We start from the raw sequence: 20420 nt of genomic DNA on the forward strand, positions 1-20420 counted from the left end.
CACTCTAACACTACATTTTTAAACCTACCCCATACCTCTTCGACCCCATTGCCTATGCTCTCATTAGCCCATCTATCCTCCAATAGCTGTTTATATCTTACCCTAACTGCCTCCTCTTTTAGTTTATAAACCTTCACCTCTCTCTTCCCTGATGCTTCTATTCTCCTTGTATCCCATCTACCTTTTACTCTCAGTGTAGCTACAACTAGAAAGTGATCTGATATATCTGTGGCCCCTCTATAAACATGTACATCCTGAAGTCTACTCAACAGTCTTTTATCTACCAATACATAATCCAACAAACTACTGTCATTTCGCCCTACATCATATCTTGTATACTTATTTATCCTCTTTTTCTTAAAATATGTATTACCTATAACTAAACCCCTTTCTATACAAAGTTCAATCAAAGGGCTCCCATTATCATTTACATCTGGCACCCCAAACTTACCTACCACACCCTCTCTAAAAGTTTCTCCTACTTTAGCATTCAGGTCCCCTACCACAATTACTCTCTCACTTGGTTCAAAGGCTCCTATACATTCACTTAACATCTCCCAAAATCTCTCTCTCTCTCCTCTGCATTCCTCTCTTCTCCAGGTGCATACACGCTTATTATGACCCACTTCTCGCATCCAACCTTTACTTTAATCCACATAATTCTTGAATTTACACATTCATATTCTCTTTTCTCCTTCCATAACTGATCATTTAACATTACTGCTACCCCTTCCTTTGCTCTAACTCTCTCAGATACTCCAGATTTAATCCCATTTATTTCCCCCCACTGAAACTCTCCTACCCCCTTCAGCTTTGTTTCGCTTAGGGCCAGGACATCCAACTTCTTTTCATTCATAACATCAGCAATCATCTGTTTCTTGTCATCCGCACTACATCCACGCACATTTAAGCATCCCAGTTTTATAAAGTTTTTCTTCTTCTCTTTTTTAGTAAATGTCTACAGGAGAAGGGGTTACTAGCCCATTGCTCCCGGCATTTTAGTCGCCTCATACGACACGCATGGCTTACGGAGGAAAGATTCTTTTCCACTTCCCCATGGACAATAGAAGAAATAAAGAAGAACAAGAGCTATTTAGAAAAAGGAGAAAAACCTAGATGTATGTATATATATATGCATGTGCGTGTCTGTGAAGTGTGACCAAAGTGTAAGTAGGAGTAGCAAGATATCCCTGTTATCTAGCGTGTTTATGAGACAGAAAAAGAAACCAGCAATCCTACCATCATGCAAAACAGTTACAGGTTTTTGTTTCACAGTCATCTGGCAGGATGGTAGTACTTCCCTGGGTGGTTGCTGTCTACCAACCTACTACCTACTCATTATTTTAACCCAAACAGTATGGTGGGAGTATGGAAGAAGTGAATGTGTTAGGATATTTGAGGGTAGACTTGTCAGCGTATGGGTTTACGAAGGATGAGGGTAACCATAGAATTTTTGAAGGAAAAAAAGGTGAGTGGTGCACTGAGGAATCTGTAGAGACAAAAAACATTATCTATCAAGGCAAAGAAGGGAATGTACGTGAGTATAGTGGTACCAACTGAAGAATGGGTTGTAAATGCTGCAGCAAGAAGGAAGCTGGAGGCAATGGAGACGCTGCTTCTAAGGGCAATGTGTGATGTAAATATTATGCAGAGAATTCGTAGTGTTGAAATTAGGAGGAGGTGTGGAGTTACTAAAATATTACTGAAAATGGGTTGAGAAGGTAGTTTGGTCATTTAGAGAGGATGGAGGAAAACACAATGACTCGGAGTGTGTATGTGTAGTGGAGGGGAGGAGGGATATGGGTCGTCCTAGGAAAGGATGGAGGGAGGGGGTAAAAGAGGTTTTGTGCACAAGGGGGCTTGGACATGAAGCAGGCATGTGTGTGCATACTGTATTAGACAGAAGTGAATGGAGACGAATAGTTTTTAAGACCTGACGAGCTGTTGGAATGTGAGCAAGGTAATATTTTGTTAAGGGATTCGGGGAAACCGGTTAGCCAGACTTGAGTCCTGGAGGTAGGAAGTACAATGCCTGCACTGTAAAGGAGGAGTTTTGGATATTGGCTGTTTGGAGTGACATCTAAACTGTTGTATCTGAGTGCCTCTGCAAAGACAGTGATTATGTGTGAATGATGGTGAAAGTGTTGAATGAAGGTGAAAGTGTTTCTTTTTTGGGTCACCCTGCCTCCATGGGAGATGGAGTACACCTGGAGACCTAGAGGTGCCTGATGTTTTAAAAAAAAAAAAAAAAAAGTATGGTCAAAGGCTAGCTGTCATCATGTACTGCCTAGAGCAGGATTTTTTTTATACTTTGTACACCCATGGTGCAGACCCATTCTCTCTTATCTAAGCCAAAATTTACTGCTCACAGTAAATTTGAAAGTGCTATGATTTATGAAGAGATCTAAATCACTGATCCCACTGATTTACACAACCAACAATTTAGAGGCTAAAAAATTGACAAGTAGGTCTGGTCTGTTAATATCCTACAACCAGGGCAAAACGGACTATGGTATACTGTAATATATAAATCTTACTTCATCAGGATCCTCCTGTTCCTCAAGTTGCTGTAACTTTTCTTCCACAATTTGACGAGTACGTGCAGAATTCACCGTAGGGACAATGTTGGGGGTTGGTGGCTGTGGACCTAATCCTCTGGATTCCAGCCTTCCTCGCTTCCTCCCAGGTCGTTCTTTTTCTTCTTCTTCTTCTTCTTGAGCTCGTTTCACTGCCATCTCAGGCTGTTGAATTGGTTTATGAAAAATAATTGTCATAAAAGTTTCCAAAGAAGCTGCAGATGCAGCAAAGATTATCAAAAAAACTGCAATAAACAAATTCTATTCTGGAATACATATCTATCAGTTAAGAAATCATAAGGACTAACCATGTACTAGACTGATGTGATCAATGCACAGGCGGGTCAATGCCAATTCCCACAACCAATGGTGAAGGAAGAACAGTTAGAAGCTCAACTGTGATTTAATCTAAATAAAAGCTTGCTGGCCACTAACATACATCAGGAGGTGAATTCAAAACAGTAATTACAAATAAAGGAGATTGCTTGTACTGTCTGCAGCACTGGTAAAACATTTCATCAATAAAGACACCTCAGTGTTACATGTGTCATACTCATCAACTAGGCCCAATAGCTGACTTTCTCTTAAGGCTGTAGAATATTCACTGCAGTAAAAAAAAAAAAAAAAAAAAAAACTCACACATCAAGTCAGCAATACTGCCCCAAAAAACACATATTATAGAGTAGGTTTAATTATATTATATTATTTCTATTATGTGTCATTAGAGTGTATGTTACATTGAACATTATCTTCTGGTGTCCATGGATAAAAGACTACCAGATCTAGTGTAGAAAATACAGGGAAATCAAGCATTTTTCAACAGGATGGATGAACATCACCAAAAACCTGGAAACTACTTCCCAATATATTGCAAAGCCAAATAATATAGAACAAGCATCCAAGAAACTACAAGCTAGTTGTACCACCTGTGCAGCTAGTTTACTGTGCACTCCATGCTCATCCTGTGAGTGGTAATACAAAAAAAATATTACAGAGGTCACAATGGATCTCTGTCAGATGCCACTGAGCATTGAGAGAATATGTATTAGTCATTTCATATTTTACAATTACTTTACACAGTACAGTAAGGAATACAATATTAAAAAAAATTAATATCTTATTATTTACCTGGAGTTTTTTTTTTTTTTTTACGATTTCTTCAAAAGAATGGAAATGTCTGACTTTTTTGGGTTATCCTAGGTAATTTACACTATACATGATAATTATACTTATGTGTACCTGCAGTTAAATAAACTTACTTACTGACTTACTAATGATATCACAGAATGGGGCCCTGTGGCCTGGCTGGCAAAGCTCTGCCTTCACACGCTGAGGCCAAGTGGGGTGGAAACATTCAACGCGTTTCCTTACACCTGTTGTCCTGTTCACCTAGCAAGTAGGTACCTGGGTGTTAGTCGACTGGTGTAGGTCGCATCCTGGGGGACAAGATTGAGGACCCCAATGGAAATAAGACAGATAGTCCCTCAATGATGTAGCGTTTCCTTAAGACACTTGCTGTCCATGTTCACCCATCAGCATAAAATGGGTACCTGGGTGTTAAAAAAACCATACCCCGGCCGGGATTGAACCCGCTATCATAGAGTCTCAAAACTCCAGCCCGTCGCGTTAGCCACTAGACCAGCTAGCCACTAATAAGATTCGTCCAACTAGGTATATTTCTACACCATAGGAAGGTTAGCACAGGCACCACTGTGACCACAAATGCAAGTTTTTACAGACGAGTCTCCAGCTAGCATGGCCGTGACGAACTCTAGCTCAAGTCCCTTCACTGCCGTCAACATGACTCACGAAATCGTAATGACACGATTGCAAACAAACCATACCCCCGGCCGGGATTGAACCCGCGGTCATAATCTCAAAACTCCAGCCCGTCGCGTTAGCCACTAGACCAGCTAGCCACTAGTGTGTTAGTCGGCTGGTGTGGGTCGCATCCTGGGACAAAACTGACCTAATTTGCCCAAAATGCTCTGCATAACAAGCGGCTTTCTATATAGTAGTATGTCATTGGACATTGATGTCAGCTAGGCCTGTATACCTTGTACATGTACTTGTAGAAATCAAGATATTATCATCATTATGTTTTCTTCCAAACTGTAAATTCCTCTTTTTGAAAGTGTCAACAACACAAATAATAGAACTTTAAAATGGAGCTGTACCTTGAATGAGAGAAGCTCTCCAACATCCATGATGATTTAACGTTAATTTTTCTTGCAAGTTCTATTAAAAACAGAGTTGTTATTGTTGGATTAAAGGAATACGACACCACGAGGCCGTATGAACCCCTGCAGCAGCAAGCATCGGCCGGATTGAAGCCAGATCAAAGATAGACAAGACAAAATTTATTTCTTTGCAAAGGTTACTATGTGCGTTTATATTTTATACGTGTTGTTAGGTACAAAGAAAGCCACTAGCCACTAACATGCCGGGGCATTTCGCACAGACTAATCCTAATGCTTACAGACTACTTAAGACTAGAAAGGTAAAGAGTGGTCAATTTTAATTATAATAATAATAATAATAATAATAATAATAATAATAATAATAATAATAATAATAATAATAATATCTTTATTTACTACAAGTACATGTACAAGGTATACAGACCATAGCTAACATCAATGACATACTACGCTAGCCAATACTGTAAATACCGAATTACAGAAAATATCTACCTGGATGAGGACTAACAAACTTACACTAAACATTGACAAAACCTACTTCATTCAGTTTGGTAACAGAGCTACAGATGTCCCTCTTAACATAATGATAAACGGATCACCTATCACAAAGCTAACAGGGAAAATTCTTAGGAATCCACCTTGATAATAGACTCAAATTTCATACACATATACAACAAATTTCTAAGAAAAATTCCAAGACCGTAGGCATACTATCGAAGATACGGTACTATGTTCCACAGTCAGCCCTCCTGGCCCTATATCACTCTCTCATTTACCCCTATCTCACCTATGGAATTTGTGCATGGGGCTCAACAACAATTAACCATCTCAGAACACTAATTACCCAACAAAAGGCTGCAGTTAGAATGATAACAAATTCTCACTACAGGCAACACACTCCACCAATATTCAAAACACTCAACCTACTTACCATACAAAACATCCATACTTATTATTGCACCTGTTACATACATAGAACACTTAACTCTGATATTAACCCTCCCCTCAAACATCTCCTTGCCAACCTCAACAGAACACATGACCATAACACAAGGCACAGATCACTCTTTGATGTTCCTCGTGTCCATCTCACGCTATGCAAAAACTCAATGCACATAAAAGGCCCTAAAATCTGGAATTCATTACCTGTAAATATAAAAGAAACACTACCTGTTTATAAATTCAAGTCTCTTCTCAAAGATCACTTACTCACCCAAAACCAAATAAATACTGAATAACTGAACCTTATAAATTGTATATCTTAAATGTTTCTCACAATTATATCACATAAATGTTAAACCTAAGACCCAATCTAACTTTGTTATTTTTTTTAAATACACTACCTAACAGAATACTCCATTCTACTGAATGTACAGCAATGCATGCAACCATATGACCTGTCTTTGTAATACTCATTTGTGCTTTATTGTTATCTGTTTACAATAATGTTTTATCACTGATTACATCATTGCTTAGTTAATCTTAAGTTAATTTTAAGCCAGCCCGTAATGTTATGCATACAAGTGGCTTTGGCATGCTGCTCTTACCTGTATTTTTTTGTACCTCTGTATGTATGCTCAAATTACTAAATAAATAAATAAAAAAAGCCCCTTGTTATGCAGAGCATTTTGGGGAAATTAGGTCAGTTTTGTCCCAGGATGCGACCCACACCAGCCGACTAACACCCAGGTACCCATTTGACTGATGGGTGAACAGGTACAGAAAGTGTCTTATGAAAACACGTGCCTAATGAACATTAAAATGGTATAAAATACCGACAGATTGTTAGGTAAGACACATATGCAACAGTTAGGTATCTTTATTTCGAAACGTTTCGCCTACACAGTAGGCTTCCTCAGTCGTGTACAGAAAAGTTGATAGAAGCAGAAGAGACTTGAAGACGATGTAATCAGTCCATCACCCTTAAAGTTTTGAGGTGGTCAGTCCCTCAGTCTGGAGAAGAGCATTGTTCCAAACTTTGTTTGGAAGCATTGTTTCAAACTCTGGAACAATGCTCTTCTCCAGACTGAGGGACTGACCACCTCAAAACTTTAAGGGTGATGGACTGATTACATCGTCTTCAAGTCTCTTCTGCTTCTATCAACTTTTCTGTACACGACTGAGGAAGCCTACTGTGTAGGCGAAACGTTTCGAAATAAAGATACCTAACTGTTGCATATGTGTCTTACCTAACAACGTGCCTAATGTTTTCCAGCCGTATACATTATTTTCCTTATTATAACAGTGAGGCTGACAGCAACCCAGCATAACCCAATAACGTCAGGATTTCCTTGCAAAGCTTACAATGTGTGGTTTACATATTATAAAATATTAATTACTGTGCAATCTACATCTACAGGACCTTAAACTCCAATATCAACCTTGACCTAAAACGCTTTCTTGATAGTTGTGACAGAGCCCACAGGCATAACACCAGACACAAACATCTCTACGACATTCCCCGTGTCCGACTAAACCTTTACAAAAATTCAATATATGTCAAAGGCCCTAAAATCTGGAACACCCTACCTGAGAACTCTAGAACTGCAGACACATTCATCACCTTCAAAACTACCATTATAAAACATCTTATCTCCCTGATACACCCTGTCAACTAACTACACGAATACCACCTGGTGGTTCACACTTACACTCACCCATTTGACCATAAACAGAAATATTAATCTCAATCTTAAAATAATGAATCCTGTGATACTCCAATACTGAAACTATGTACTGTGCCAAAACAAAAGCATTCACATTGCTAAACTCACAAACTAGTATTTAGTCACTTAGCCATAATACCAACTTACCTCATAATTTGTAATATTTTAAAATAAAGAATTAAACTAAGTCTGCCCGAAATGCCTAGCCATGCTAGGCGTTCTAGTGGTACACTCTGTAATCATTATTTAACTACATGTAAACCACACAATAACCAAATTCTGTAAATTCAACATTGTAATCCTTATAGAGAATAAACTTTGAATTTGAATTTGAATTTGAATTTGAAAAGAAGGCCACTAGCATGCCTAGGCATTTCGGCCAAACTAATCCTAATTCTTACTCTATATTGACACAGGTTATAGAGGAGTACATTTTAATATACCTTATTGTATACTAGGTAATGGAAGTGATTAATTAGATTTATAATAATGAGGCAGTACAAAACATGTAACAATATTACAATTAGTAATTTTAGTAATGGGAATGGTTAAGTCTTGGCATGATACATTGTTTGTCTTAAAGTTCTTATATTGGGAGAGTATCTTAGGCAAACTTAGGACTAACTTAAGATTTATTAGACAACAACTATATGTATTAGGAATTTTATGTTTACAGTCATTTGGGTGAGTGTAAATTAGGGGGAATCACAGTTATCGAGAGTAAATTTATTTTGTTTTGGATGTGTTCATGATATAAAAAAGACAATAGGTGGTTTTGATATAGTTAGCTGATGATGGGGTGTGTTAGGGACATAAGATGTTTTTTAACGGTAATTTTGAAAATGGTGGTTGAGTCTGCAGTTCTCGAGTTTTCAGGCAGGGAGTACCAGATTTTAGGCCCTTTTATGTACAGGGAATTTATCCCGACATGAGGAATGTCATACAGATTTTTGTATCTGGTATTGTGTCTATGGGTCCTGTGGCAACTATCAAAAAAGTGTTTTAGTTCAGGTTAATATTAGAATTTATGGTTTTGTAAATGTAGGTTGCACAGTAGTATGACTCACGAAATCGTAATGACACGATTGCCAACAAACCATACCACGGGCGGGGATAGAACCCGCGATCAGTCTCAAAACTCCAGACCGTCGCGTTAGCCACTGGACCAGCTAGCACAATAAAATTCGTCCAACTAGGTAAATTTCTACACCATAGGAAGGTTAGCATAGGCACTACTGTGCTAACAGTGGCTAACGCGACGGTCTGGAGTTTTGAGACTCTCTGATCGCGGGTTCTATCCCACCCGTGGTATGGTTTGCACAGTAGTAGATGTGAATGTTTTGTACAGTAAGTAAATTTAGGTCTTTGAAGAGTGGTGAGGGAGAGTGTTGCCTAGCATTGGACTGCGTGATAATTCTTACTGCGACTTTTTTGTTGGGTTAATATTGGCTTTAACTGGGTTGCTGCTGTTAATCCCCAGGCACAAATAGCATAGGTGAGGTGGGGATAGACGAGTGAATAGTATAGCGTGAGTAGAGCTGATTGTGGTAACGTATCTTGGAGAAGATCCCCACTGTTTCGGATACTTTTTTTTTTTGTCTTGTATATGGGTGTTGAATTTCAGGTTGCTGTCAAGGTGCAGGCCCAGGAATTTGCCCTCATTATGTTTATCAACAAGAGTGTTGCCAATCATAATGCTCAGCTGTGCAACACCTGTTCTGTTACCAAACATAATATGGAAAGTTTTGCCAGTATTAAATTTAAGTTTATTAGCAGTCATTCAGGTTGATATTTTTACTAGCTCTTCGTTTACAATGGTGTTGAGTGAGGCAAGATTAGGGTGGAAGATGACAAAAGTCGTGTCGTCGGCAAAGAGAATAGGTGATATATTTGGAAGATCATTGATGTACAAGAGGAAGAGCAGGGGACCAAGGACACTTCCCTGTGTCACTCCAGTATCCAGTGGTCTTGTTGATGAGGTTGTGTCCTTTACAACATACCATACTGATCAAGTTTGTGGAGTAGGATGCCGTGGTCTACTGTATCAAAAGCTTTCCTTAGGTCGATAAAGTCCTAATGTATATTCATTTTTTTCCGGTGCTGTATAAAGCAGGCCTAGCATTTTTACAATTGCGTCGTTGTTCTTTTGCCACGAAGCTTGAGCTTGCAGCTTCTCTCAACACTTGTATTCACGCAAAGTTCTCCAAGATCACGTCACTGAAAGAAGCTTTCATCGTCACTTTTCTCGATGATACTGAAGCTGACAAGGTGCTTACACCTACTGCCATGAAGACCTTAGAAGACCGAGGCTTTACCATCTCTACATCACCATACATGCTTGCAAGACGTTCAGTGTTTATGAAACGTCTTGACAAGCTGATCACGAACATGACCATCCAGGAAATTACTACATCACTTGAAGACCTCAACACCTGGGCCAAGATTGACAATGTAGTGAAGATCCCCAACGCTTCTTCAATGCTCAAGGTCACATTCCTGGACGTTACCATGGCGACCAGAGCACTGTCTGATGGCCTGGCCATCTTTTACTACTACATCAACCCTCGACAGATTGAACCTGAACGCTTCACGTACATAACACCTTGCTGGACATGTTACTCGTACAGTCACTCTACTGCCGACTGCCACGTGAAGAATAAGAAGATATGTTCCACCTGTGGGTCTGCAGGACACGATTTTCGTTCTTGCACTTCCACTGATGCTCCCACTTGCATCAACTGTAAGAGTGATCACCATACTCTTGCAGCCAAGTGTCCAGTGCGAAAGGATATCCTTTCTAAGAAACTAAAGGAAGAAACAAAGAAGTCATCTGGAACCTCTCCTACATACGCTGCAATTACCAAGATTCAATCTACAACATCCAAGATTCTACAAGCTACTCAACAGTCGTCTCCAAGAATACTTCAAGCATCTACTCAGCCCGCCTCCACCGTCATCACTCCTCCAACATGTGACGTAACCAAGATCCACTACTGTTTATTATACGCTCACATGCAGAACATGGCTGTACCTGGATCATTTAACTCTACCATCAACGAGTTATTTGCATTAAATAACATGCCTTCATTTACATTTCCCGCATCTCCACCTTCTGAAGAAATTCTCAAATTCACCAAAAACTTAATCGCCAACTCTTCTGCAGAAGTTCCATCAACACCACCAACTAGTGACGTCAATCCAACAACGACCAATGAGAAGCCTCCACCGCCACCACCTCTCACTGAATCCAACCAATCAGAAGCCTTACCACCAGAAACATCTTCTAATTCGTCTACTGAAGTTGAAAAGGAAGCAACACCACCTTCCTCTACTCCACCACCGTCTTCTCTACTTAGCTCACGTCGATTACCTGGAACACCATGCTTTAAACATAAAGGACTCGTATTCTACACCATGAGGCTATACCCTGCAAGCATGACTCGCCTAGAACTCATCCAACATCTCCAAGACAACACTGTATCGTACCAAAGCGAAGAAAGAACACTCTACCTACAACCAGATACTCCACCACCTCCAAACCAACGAAGACTACTACAGCTCTCCCATAAGTGTGATACAACTCTCTCGAAAACAATATACCGCACTAATAAACGGTTTAAGACCATAACCAACTCATCCTGCTTGCTGCCTTCTGACAATCCCAGCTCCTACCGCTGCCTTCGCCATCCTCTCCTAGTGAGCCAAGCAATGACATCAGTCAAGCCTCTCTATCTACGTCTCCAGTACTTTTGTACCACATGTCCCAAAGTGGTTGGGCCACTTGCCTTGATTCCTCCTCTTCCCCTCCTCCCAATCCTTTTCCAGTTATTTCCATCCTTCCTTATCCTTCTTCCTTCCCATCTTACGACAGCTCTCGTCGTCCTCGATTCGATCGATCCAAATGGAATACAATCTTATTACCACTAAAAAATGGTTTTAACTAGGTTACAAGTTCTTCTATAATAACAATTCATTCATCTAGTCGACACAAAATGTGGATACAACCTCAAGATTTCAGATATTGTATCAAACAATGAGGTGTTTTGTCATATCCTGTAAGGCTAGCATGGACGTCTCAGAAAGGCACGCTAAGATATAATGCCCCAGTGTATGGCTCTGTCTCTGTCCATACACTTCTGCAATTATGCCATTGACATCCCCAAACAAACATAGTGTAAGAGACAGAAAACAGCCTAGCGTTCTAGCAGTAACAACATTTGAAATCTACTGACCCTGTTATTTTCGCCATGGTCACAGACCGGGCCGCGGGGACGTTGACCCCTGGAACTCTCTCTAGGCATACTGTTCTACTTTCTTCAAGCTCATTTGCTAATTCCTTTCTGACAGTGTTTCGTAAAGTTTTGTTTAAAAAAAAACACGAAATTATACTCAACGTTCTCTTTATTTAATTCGTGTTAAGCTAATTCATTAACGTTATCATGCTCCTGGAGGCCTATGTAATAGAAAATCCACAATCCATTTTTTTAATAGTCTATGTATATTTGTGCCTAGCTTCATATACAAACATGCTACACAAGCTTGAGAGTAACAAGTATGGCAAACAGTTAAGTTTAGTTTTTAGTCTTACCGCCTAATAATGAAGAATGAAGCAGACTTGGAGCATACTCTCGCAAATCCGGGGTTCTCGGAAATTGACCAAACCCAGTGAACTACATATACAGCCTACTGAAACAGCCAATACATCAAATGATTTCTTCTCTATTATAGGATCAAATCTAGCTAGCAAAATCCCAAGTACCAGTGACTACCTTGTTGGCGGTTTTCCGAACTTCCTCTGTCTGGCTCCAACTAATACTATTGATTTCTCTTTGATAATAAACTCCTTGAAAAATAAGTCCAGACAGCACAAGTACCACAGTTATTGTTCAAAGGACCGGCTCATATGCTTTCATCCACTATTGCAATACTGTTCAACAAATAATTGAAAACTAACACTTTTCCGACAATGCTCAAGACACGTAGCAAGAATTACTTCAGTTCACAGAGACCCAACCGATCTATATCTAACCTACCATTGTTATTCAGAATCTTTGCAAAATTAATCCGTAAGAGATTACACTCTTGTCTAGCGTCACTCAATATACTCAACCCCTGCCAGTTTGGTTTTAGACCAAATTAAAGCCCAAATGATGTAATTATAAAAATGCTAGACTTTATTTATGCAGCTCTCGAGAATAATGAATATCAATTGGGCCTGAATGAAGAATCAGACACATGTGCAACATCTAGGTATCTTTATTTGTAGACGTTTCGCCATCCAGTTGCTTTATCATTACAATACAAGGGCATATTGTGAAGAATGTAAAACTATATTCAAAAGATGAGGTAATCAGTCCCTCAGCCTTGGAATTTGTGAAAAGCACCGTATCTTCACCAACTCCAGACTAAGGGACTGATTACCTCTTCTTTTCGGTACAGTTTTACATTCTTCACATTATGACCTTGTATTGATAAAACCACTGGATGACGAAACGTCTACAAATAAAGATGCTCAGATGTTGCACATGTGTCTAATTCTTCATCTCATCGGTATTATATACCATTCACGTACATCCATTAGGCCTCTTTATAAACCTAAAGGAAGCATTCGATACAGATGACCACAACATGCATATCTTAAGTCCTCCCTTAACAACAGACACCTTTACGTCTCCATCAACTATCGTCAGAGGAGTGTCCCAAGTTATTTTAATGTGTTTATTATGCACCCATACCCATCCTGTGGGCATTAGTCAAAATATTACAGAGGTACATAATTTGTGTGGAAACACAGTCAGGTATTGGAGAGAAGGAGGTGGAGTTGGTAGCGTTTGTCGAGTGACTTGCAGGATCTTGGTAGTGGCCGTCTGGAGCTTTGCTATAGCAGCATAAGTTGAGAGGAATTAATGGTCGTCTTCTTAAGGTCTTCTTTTATCTTCTTAGATAATATCTCCTTACGGACAGGACATTTGGCTGCTAGAGTGTAATGATCGCTCTTGCAATTGATGCAAGTGGGGGCAGAGGTAGAGGTACAGGATCGATGGTCATGGCCTTCATTCCCACAGGTGGAGCAAATCTTCTTATCCTTAACGTGGCATTCAGTGGTGGAGTGATTAAAAGAGTAGCAAGTCCAACAAGGAGATATGTGTTTGAAGCGTTCTGGTTCGATCTGTCGAGGGCTGATGTAGTAATACGAGATAGCCAGGCCGTCTGACAGGGCTCTGGCAGCCCAGGTGATGTCCAGAAGCGTAATCTTCTGCATGTATGAGGCGGTGGGAATCTTTGTAATGTTTTCGATAGTGGCCCTGTCATTCTACTCTTCAGTTGAGGACTTGAGTTCTGCAGTGGATAGGACCGTGATGATCCTGTCAAGACGTCTTAAGAATACAGATTTTTTAGTCTTCAAGTAGGGAGAGGTAGAGATAGCAAAGCCACGTTCATCAAGGGTCTTCATAGCACTTGGGGTGAGGACTTTCTCGGCCTTCTCGTCATCAGAGAAGGTAACGAGGAAGGCTACCTTCGGGGACTTCTGCGCCAGCCTTCGTCGGGTGTGGACGTCTGCCAGGGCCGGATTACCGCATAGGCAAACGAGGCATTTGCCTAGGGCCCCGAGCATTTGGGGGCCCCGCGGTCCAAGGGGTTCAGGGGCTCATCCAAGACTGTGCACATGGTGCAAGTGCAAAGGGGTCCCTACCTAAAAAGTTCAAGTGTTTGGAGAGTAAAATTGATTTTTAAAAATTAATCAAAACAAAAATAAATAATGAAATAAAATAAAATAAAAATAAATAAATCTAACCATAGATGACAACACTCAACACGCCTTTGTTTACATCAGAACAGTTGTGTTTTCCCGCTAATGGGTGAGTATGGGAGATTCTTCTCCAATTTTCTGTAGTAATTACACGTTATCTAGACTTGTACTGTGACAAATTAACTGAAGTGTTGTTGATAGACATTGATGTGTATGGATAAATGTTTGTTTTCGCCTCTAAATGTTAAGGGAGGTACCTGATAGGGTTACTTGACCAGTAAAGACGCATGGACCAGTAAAGACGTATTTTTGGTAAAAATACTATAAAGAAAAACCTAAAAACGCAAACTGACTTCCGTTTGTAGGTTTTAAAAGCACTTTGTCCTGTCTTTAAGTCTTTATCATTTCAATAACAGATCTCAATTGATTGATGTTCTACATCACTTCCGTCGCAAATGCTTAGTTTTCAAGTTGCGACGGAAGTGATGTAGAACATCAATTAATTTACTACATATTTCCCCAGAAACACATAAGCCACATCAGAAAATCGTTGGTTGGGTGAAACTGAAAATTGTCCCTGCATTCTTTAATTCTCATGTCCTTATCTATGGTGGTAGGCCATATATCATGCAAAACATAATGATTAGTTTAGTTATGAAAATGGTAATATAAATACCATTGTGCCCTGTTCTTGGACTCAGTATGATTTCTGTTTAAGTAAATTGGAGATCAAGGAGGATGAATTAGTAAAATATTCGTAGCCCAAATCACTAACCTAATCTATAGTAAAAGTTCTGTATATGACTCCTTTCTGGTAACGTTTTGAATTTTTAGATGCGCAGCCAGAGGAAAGGGGGCTACAAGGGCCATATCCCCCCAATTGACAGAAAAAAATGATTATAATTAAAAAAATAATAATAATTGATAATGAAAAATTTGTATTTGCATGATTACAGACAGTGATACATCCTCATTATGGCATCTCGTGAACGTGATGTTGGACGTTCTTATGCGAGTGGGTCACAGAAAAGAAAGAAGAAAATTCAAGAAGAAGAACAAAAAAAGAAAGATGTAGGAAGCTGCAGAAAGATCACAGACATGCTTACGAAAACAGTTTCTGATGTTACCAGTACAGTTGAATCTGCAGATACGTCAGATCATACAGGAAGCCCTCCCTCCATTATTTCTCAGCCAGCATCTACTTCTTTTGTGTCTCCTCTCAATGTCTCAACGGACATTTCATCCACAGGATTTGTCTTAAAAGATCCTGCCTCATGGCCAAATGTAATCCTAGATTCTCTACGTAATGCTTTCATTGCAGAAAACTTCAGTCAAACTCTGAACATTGACTTTAGGAAATCAGCAAGGATTTATGATGATGGAAGTCGTCGTTGTTTAAAGTCATCTATGTTTTATAGGAAGCTTGCAAATTCAGAAACTGTGAAAAGATCATGGATGGTATACTCTGAAAGCTAAGGAAAAGTGTACTGTTCAGCATGCAAGCTATTTTCTACCAAAGAAAATACCTTCACACAGGGGTTCAATGACTGGAAAAATTCCAAGCGTTTCGAGGAACATGAAAACAGCACCACTCACAGGAGCTGCATTATAGCCAGTGTATTTCGTGCACAGAAAAAAGGGTTATTGGATTCTCATTTGGAAAATCAAACTGAAAAAGAGCGCACTTATTGGAGAAAAGTTCTAGAAAGAGTTGTTGCTGTTGTAAAATTCTTAGCTCTAAGAGGACTTGCTTTCCGTGGAGAAAATGAGGTTTTTGGTTCGGAAAACAATGGCAATTTCCTAGGGATCAAAGAACTGTTAGCACAGTTCGATCCATTCTTAGCAAATCATGTGTCACGCCTTGGGAATGCAGGAAGAGGCACTGTATCTTACATGTCATCTACTATATGCAATGAATTTATTGAACTGATGACTAAGAAGGTCCTCAATAACATCCTAGCAGCTGTGAAAACTGCAAAATACTTTGCAATAAGTGTAGATTCAACACCAGATATTTCACATACAGATCAATTGACATTCATTGTTCGCTTTGTCGACTCCAGTGGTAAGCCTGTAGAGCGCTTTATAAAATTCATTCCTCTTTCAGGCCATGATGGAAAAACAATGATGAATGTAGTACTGGATACTCTGCTTGAACATGATCTCTCTATTATGGATTGCCGTGGCCAGAGCTACGACAATGCAAGTAACATGTCGGGTAAATATAATGGATTGCAAGCCCGTATCAAGCAAATCAACCCACTTGCTGAATATGTGCCCTGCTCAGCACATTCTCTTAATCTTGTTGGGTCATGTGCTGCGGAGTGTTGTGTCGCTGCAGTTTCATTTTTTGGACTTTTACAAGCACTCTTTAATTTTTTCTCTGCTTCAAGGCATCGGTGGAGTATACTCAAGTCAACCATTCATGGAGATGTCATCAAATCATTATCAACAAGGTGGTCAGCGCAGCATGATGCAACACATGCTTTGAAAAACAGCTTTGCTGAAATACGTTCTGCTTTGATCCAAATAGCAGAGGATGAAGACCAGACAGCAACTACAAGAAGCGAAGCAGCCAGCTTAGCATCAAAATTGGAAGATTTTGAATTGGCCTTACTCTGTGTGCTTTGGGACTGTATACTGGAACGGTTAAATGCCACGAACAAGACACTTCAGAAAATTGAAATTGAAATGGCTACTTGTGCTAACCTCTATGCAGGCTTAGTGGAATTTGTAAGCTCACTTCGCAATGATGAAGCTTTTGAAATTTTTGAAAAGAAAGTTAAACTGCTGGTGAAAGACTACAGTTACCGGGCTGATCCTCAGCGGTCAAGGAAGAGGAAACGCAATTTTGAAGAGCCAGACAATGAAATTGTGTTGCTACCAAGGCAGAAATGTAAGACAGCTACATACTTCGTCATTCTGGATTCACTGATTACAGAATTGGTGAAAAGAAAAGAAATCTACCAGAATCTCAATGACAAGTTTGGATTTCTGTTCAAAATTACTACTATGCCAGATGCAGAATTGAGAGAAGCTGCATTAAAGTTGCAACAACACCTTTCAGCAGATGTTCAGGACACATTTGTTGAAGAAATTGTTAATTTTTCTGGGTATATGAATCAGATTAAAGCTCCACCTGAAAAATGTGCGCCCTCAGCTGCTTTGAAACATTTAAGAAATGCAGGTATCTCAGAAACCTTCCCTAATGTTGACATAGTGTATCGCCTTTACCTAACACTTCCAGCTACTAACTGTGAAGGAGAACGTTCATTTTCTGTTTTGAAATGAGTGAAAAACCAGCTCCGTTCAACAATGAGCGAAGACAAATTGTGTAACCTAGCCTTGTTGACCAGTTATTTTTTAGTTTAATATGTTTATTATGCACCCCATACCCATCCTGTGGGCGGTAGTCAAAAGAATACAGAGGTACATAATTGGTCCAGGGACTGGACTCCAAAGTTTTGATAGCTGAGCAAGTTACAGAGGTAATGAACTCACAATTTACAAAGGTAATGAACTCACAATTTACAAAGGTAATGAACTCACAATTTACAAAGGTAATGAACTCCAGGTAGGTCTGGTCACAATAAAATCGGTTGACCATTGAGTCTGATCTAACAAGAAATATTGATTTTCAGAATATAATTGATGATTTTGCCAATATGAAATCCAGAAAAAAGTTTATATAAGAAGTGCCTGTGAATATAAACAATTCTTTACTTTCTTGAGTTTATATGATTTGATAGTCTTATGCATGATGCAATGATAACAATAATGGTCAGTGATTTATAAAGGGAATAATAGTGCTGTAGTGGTTATGCTGAATATAATAGGTACATAATGTCACTACTTTAATAGCCTAATCTAGTAATACTATGCTGTCTTGAGTTTATTCTCTTTAAAATGCATGATTTAACAAGATAGTTATAATGGCTGTTGGTAAATGGTTTTGGTTGTCTTGATGTACTTTCCCTATTAAATTTAATCTAAATAGATAGAATGTATTTAATTAGACCTTAAACAGGCTCACACCGACACCCCCCCCCCCCCAAGCTGGAAGGGGTCGCTTCGCTTACCCGTAACTCAAAGGGGCCCCGCCAATCTGAATAGCCTAGGGCCCGGAGACTTCTTAATCCGGCCCTGGACGTCTCACTCACGCCTGAACATCGGTGACAAATTTCTCCCGTTCTCTGTGGGACGCTTGTCCTCATCTATTTTGCCCGCCAGGCACTCTACAGGAGGGACACCTGTTCACCGGCTTACTTTTAGCCAGCTCCATTTTTTCCGCTCTGAGGAAACTTCTTTATCGGTCTTTAGTGGGAAGCCGGTTACTGAACTCAGGTGGGGGTATGGGCGTCCCGCTCTGCTGGGCCTTGGCAAGGGGGTTCACCGGATCTAACTGGAAACTTCAAGTTTCTATCTCTATTTACAAAGGAACTTTTGTTCCTTTTCTCTCATCGTCCAACCTTGGGCAACAGTTTTTCCTCGTACCATCGAGAAACCGGGCTCGATACGGCTTATACTGTCAGTGGCCCCCATAAACCCAATAAAGAAGAAGAAAAAGAAGGCTTCCTTCAGTGATGCAATGCTCGAAAACTTGACCTGCAGACAGCTATTCAGGACAGCTGCATGTGCAAGCTTTATGGCATCGTTAACTATTAAGCTCTTGGGTTTAATCTATGCAATCTATGATAATCTATGTAACCGTATTTGTGTATACCTGAATAAACTTTACTTACTTATGAGACATGTGGAAGGGTCCCTATGTCTAGCCCTTATACAATGCCATATGGATTACGCTTGCTCTTCATGGTACTCTGCCTTGACAGAAAACTGAAAGATAGACTGCAAATCACCCAGAACAAAATCGTAAGATTCATCCTGGGGCTGGGACCAAGAGAACATGTAGGCCAGAATGTATTACAGCAGTTGGATATGCTGAATATTGAAGACAGAGTAAAACAACTGAAGCTAAATCATGTTTGTAAAATTGCTCACAAACAGTGTCCAGAATATCTTGCTGTCAATTTTGTCAAGGTTGGGAACCAAAGCAATCATAGTACTAGAGGAGAGAGCACAACTTTGTAGTACCCACAGTCATTGGCCAGGCTTCAAACACCTTTTATTGTACAGCAATAAAGGAATGGAACAGACTGCCCGCACATGTCAAAGCCAGTCATAGCATGAACCAGTTCAAGAAGAGTGCCAAAAGGTGTCTGATGAATGTAGCAGACGATGCAACATCCCCCCAATGAAAAGCAGGGGTGTCACTAGCACGTTAAGAGACCATACAATAAGTGTCAGGGGCCCGAGACTGTTCAACTGCCTCCCAGCATACATAAGGGGGATTACCAACAGACCCCTGGCAGTCTTCAAGCTGGCACTGGACAAGCACCTAAAGTCGGTTCCTGACCAGCCGGGCTGTGGCTCGTATGTTGGTTTGCGTGCAGCCAGCAGCAACAGCCTGGTTGATCAGGCTCTGATCCACCAGGAGGCCTGGTCACAGACCGGGCCGCGGGGGCGTTGACCCCCGGAACTCTCTCCAGGTAAACTCCAGGTAAGCTAGGCCTCTCTGGTCTGCCATCCCCGCCCCAAGGGGGCTAATGGGAATGACAGTCTTGTGAGCTACAAGCTCCGGCTCAGGCACCTACCCTACCCTAGAAGGGTTAGGCATGGTATCGATATATCTTCATTATATAATAATAAGAAAATATTATAACCTTTATATTATAATAATAAGGTAAAAGGACCCCAATGGAAATAAGTCTGACTTTTTTGGGTTATCCTAGGTTCTCTACACATGTTTTATTTATTTATTTATTTATTTATTTATTTAATGTCTTTGCAAACAGTACATAGAGATTGTGTATATACAATAGTGGGTTGCAATACAAAGAGAGCCTCTATTATGCCTTGGCATTATGGGCCAACTTAACATTATTGGCTTACAATCTACTTAATACTAAGGAGTAGTATATCATAGTTGTACAGTAGGAAAGTAATTATTTCATAGTTGTACAGTAGAATATTAATTATAAATGAATAAAAATTTGTATAATACAAAGATATACGTATTTTTATTCTAAAATGCTTTTGTGAAAAACAATGATTCTAATATATTCCTGTCAACAATGGATAAAAGGTTCAATGTGATTGTTTCAGTTATGATGTGGGAGTACATATGTGAGTAAATGTGTACTGAGTATTTAGCATTTAGTCTAGA

At 39.8% G+C, this 20420-nt stretch overlaps 1 protein-coding gene across 2 annotated transcripts in view; it reads right to left on the reverse strand.

Moving 5' to 3' along the window:
* Positions 1-20420, reverse strand: part of LOC128691663 (beta-catenin-like protein 1) — a 245888-nt gene that overhangs the window by 91362 nt on the left and 134106 nt on the right. For both annotated transcript variants that reach the window (XM_070088844.1, XM_070088843.1), the window contains one exon: positions 2538-2741. In XM_070088844.1, the coding sequence (XP_069944945.1) occupies positions 2538-2741 (204 nt within the window). The remainder of the gene's footprint in view (positions 1-2537; positions 2742-20420) is intronic.

This window comes from Cherax quadricarinatus, chromosome 26, assembly GCF_038502225.1.
Source record: "Cherax quadricarinatus isolate ZL_2023a chromosome 26, ASM3850222v1, whole genome shotgun sequence".
NCBI classification, from domain to species: Eukaryota; Metazoa; Arthropoda; class Malacostraca; order Decapoda; family Parastacidae; genus Cherax; species Cherax quadricarinatus.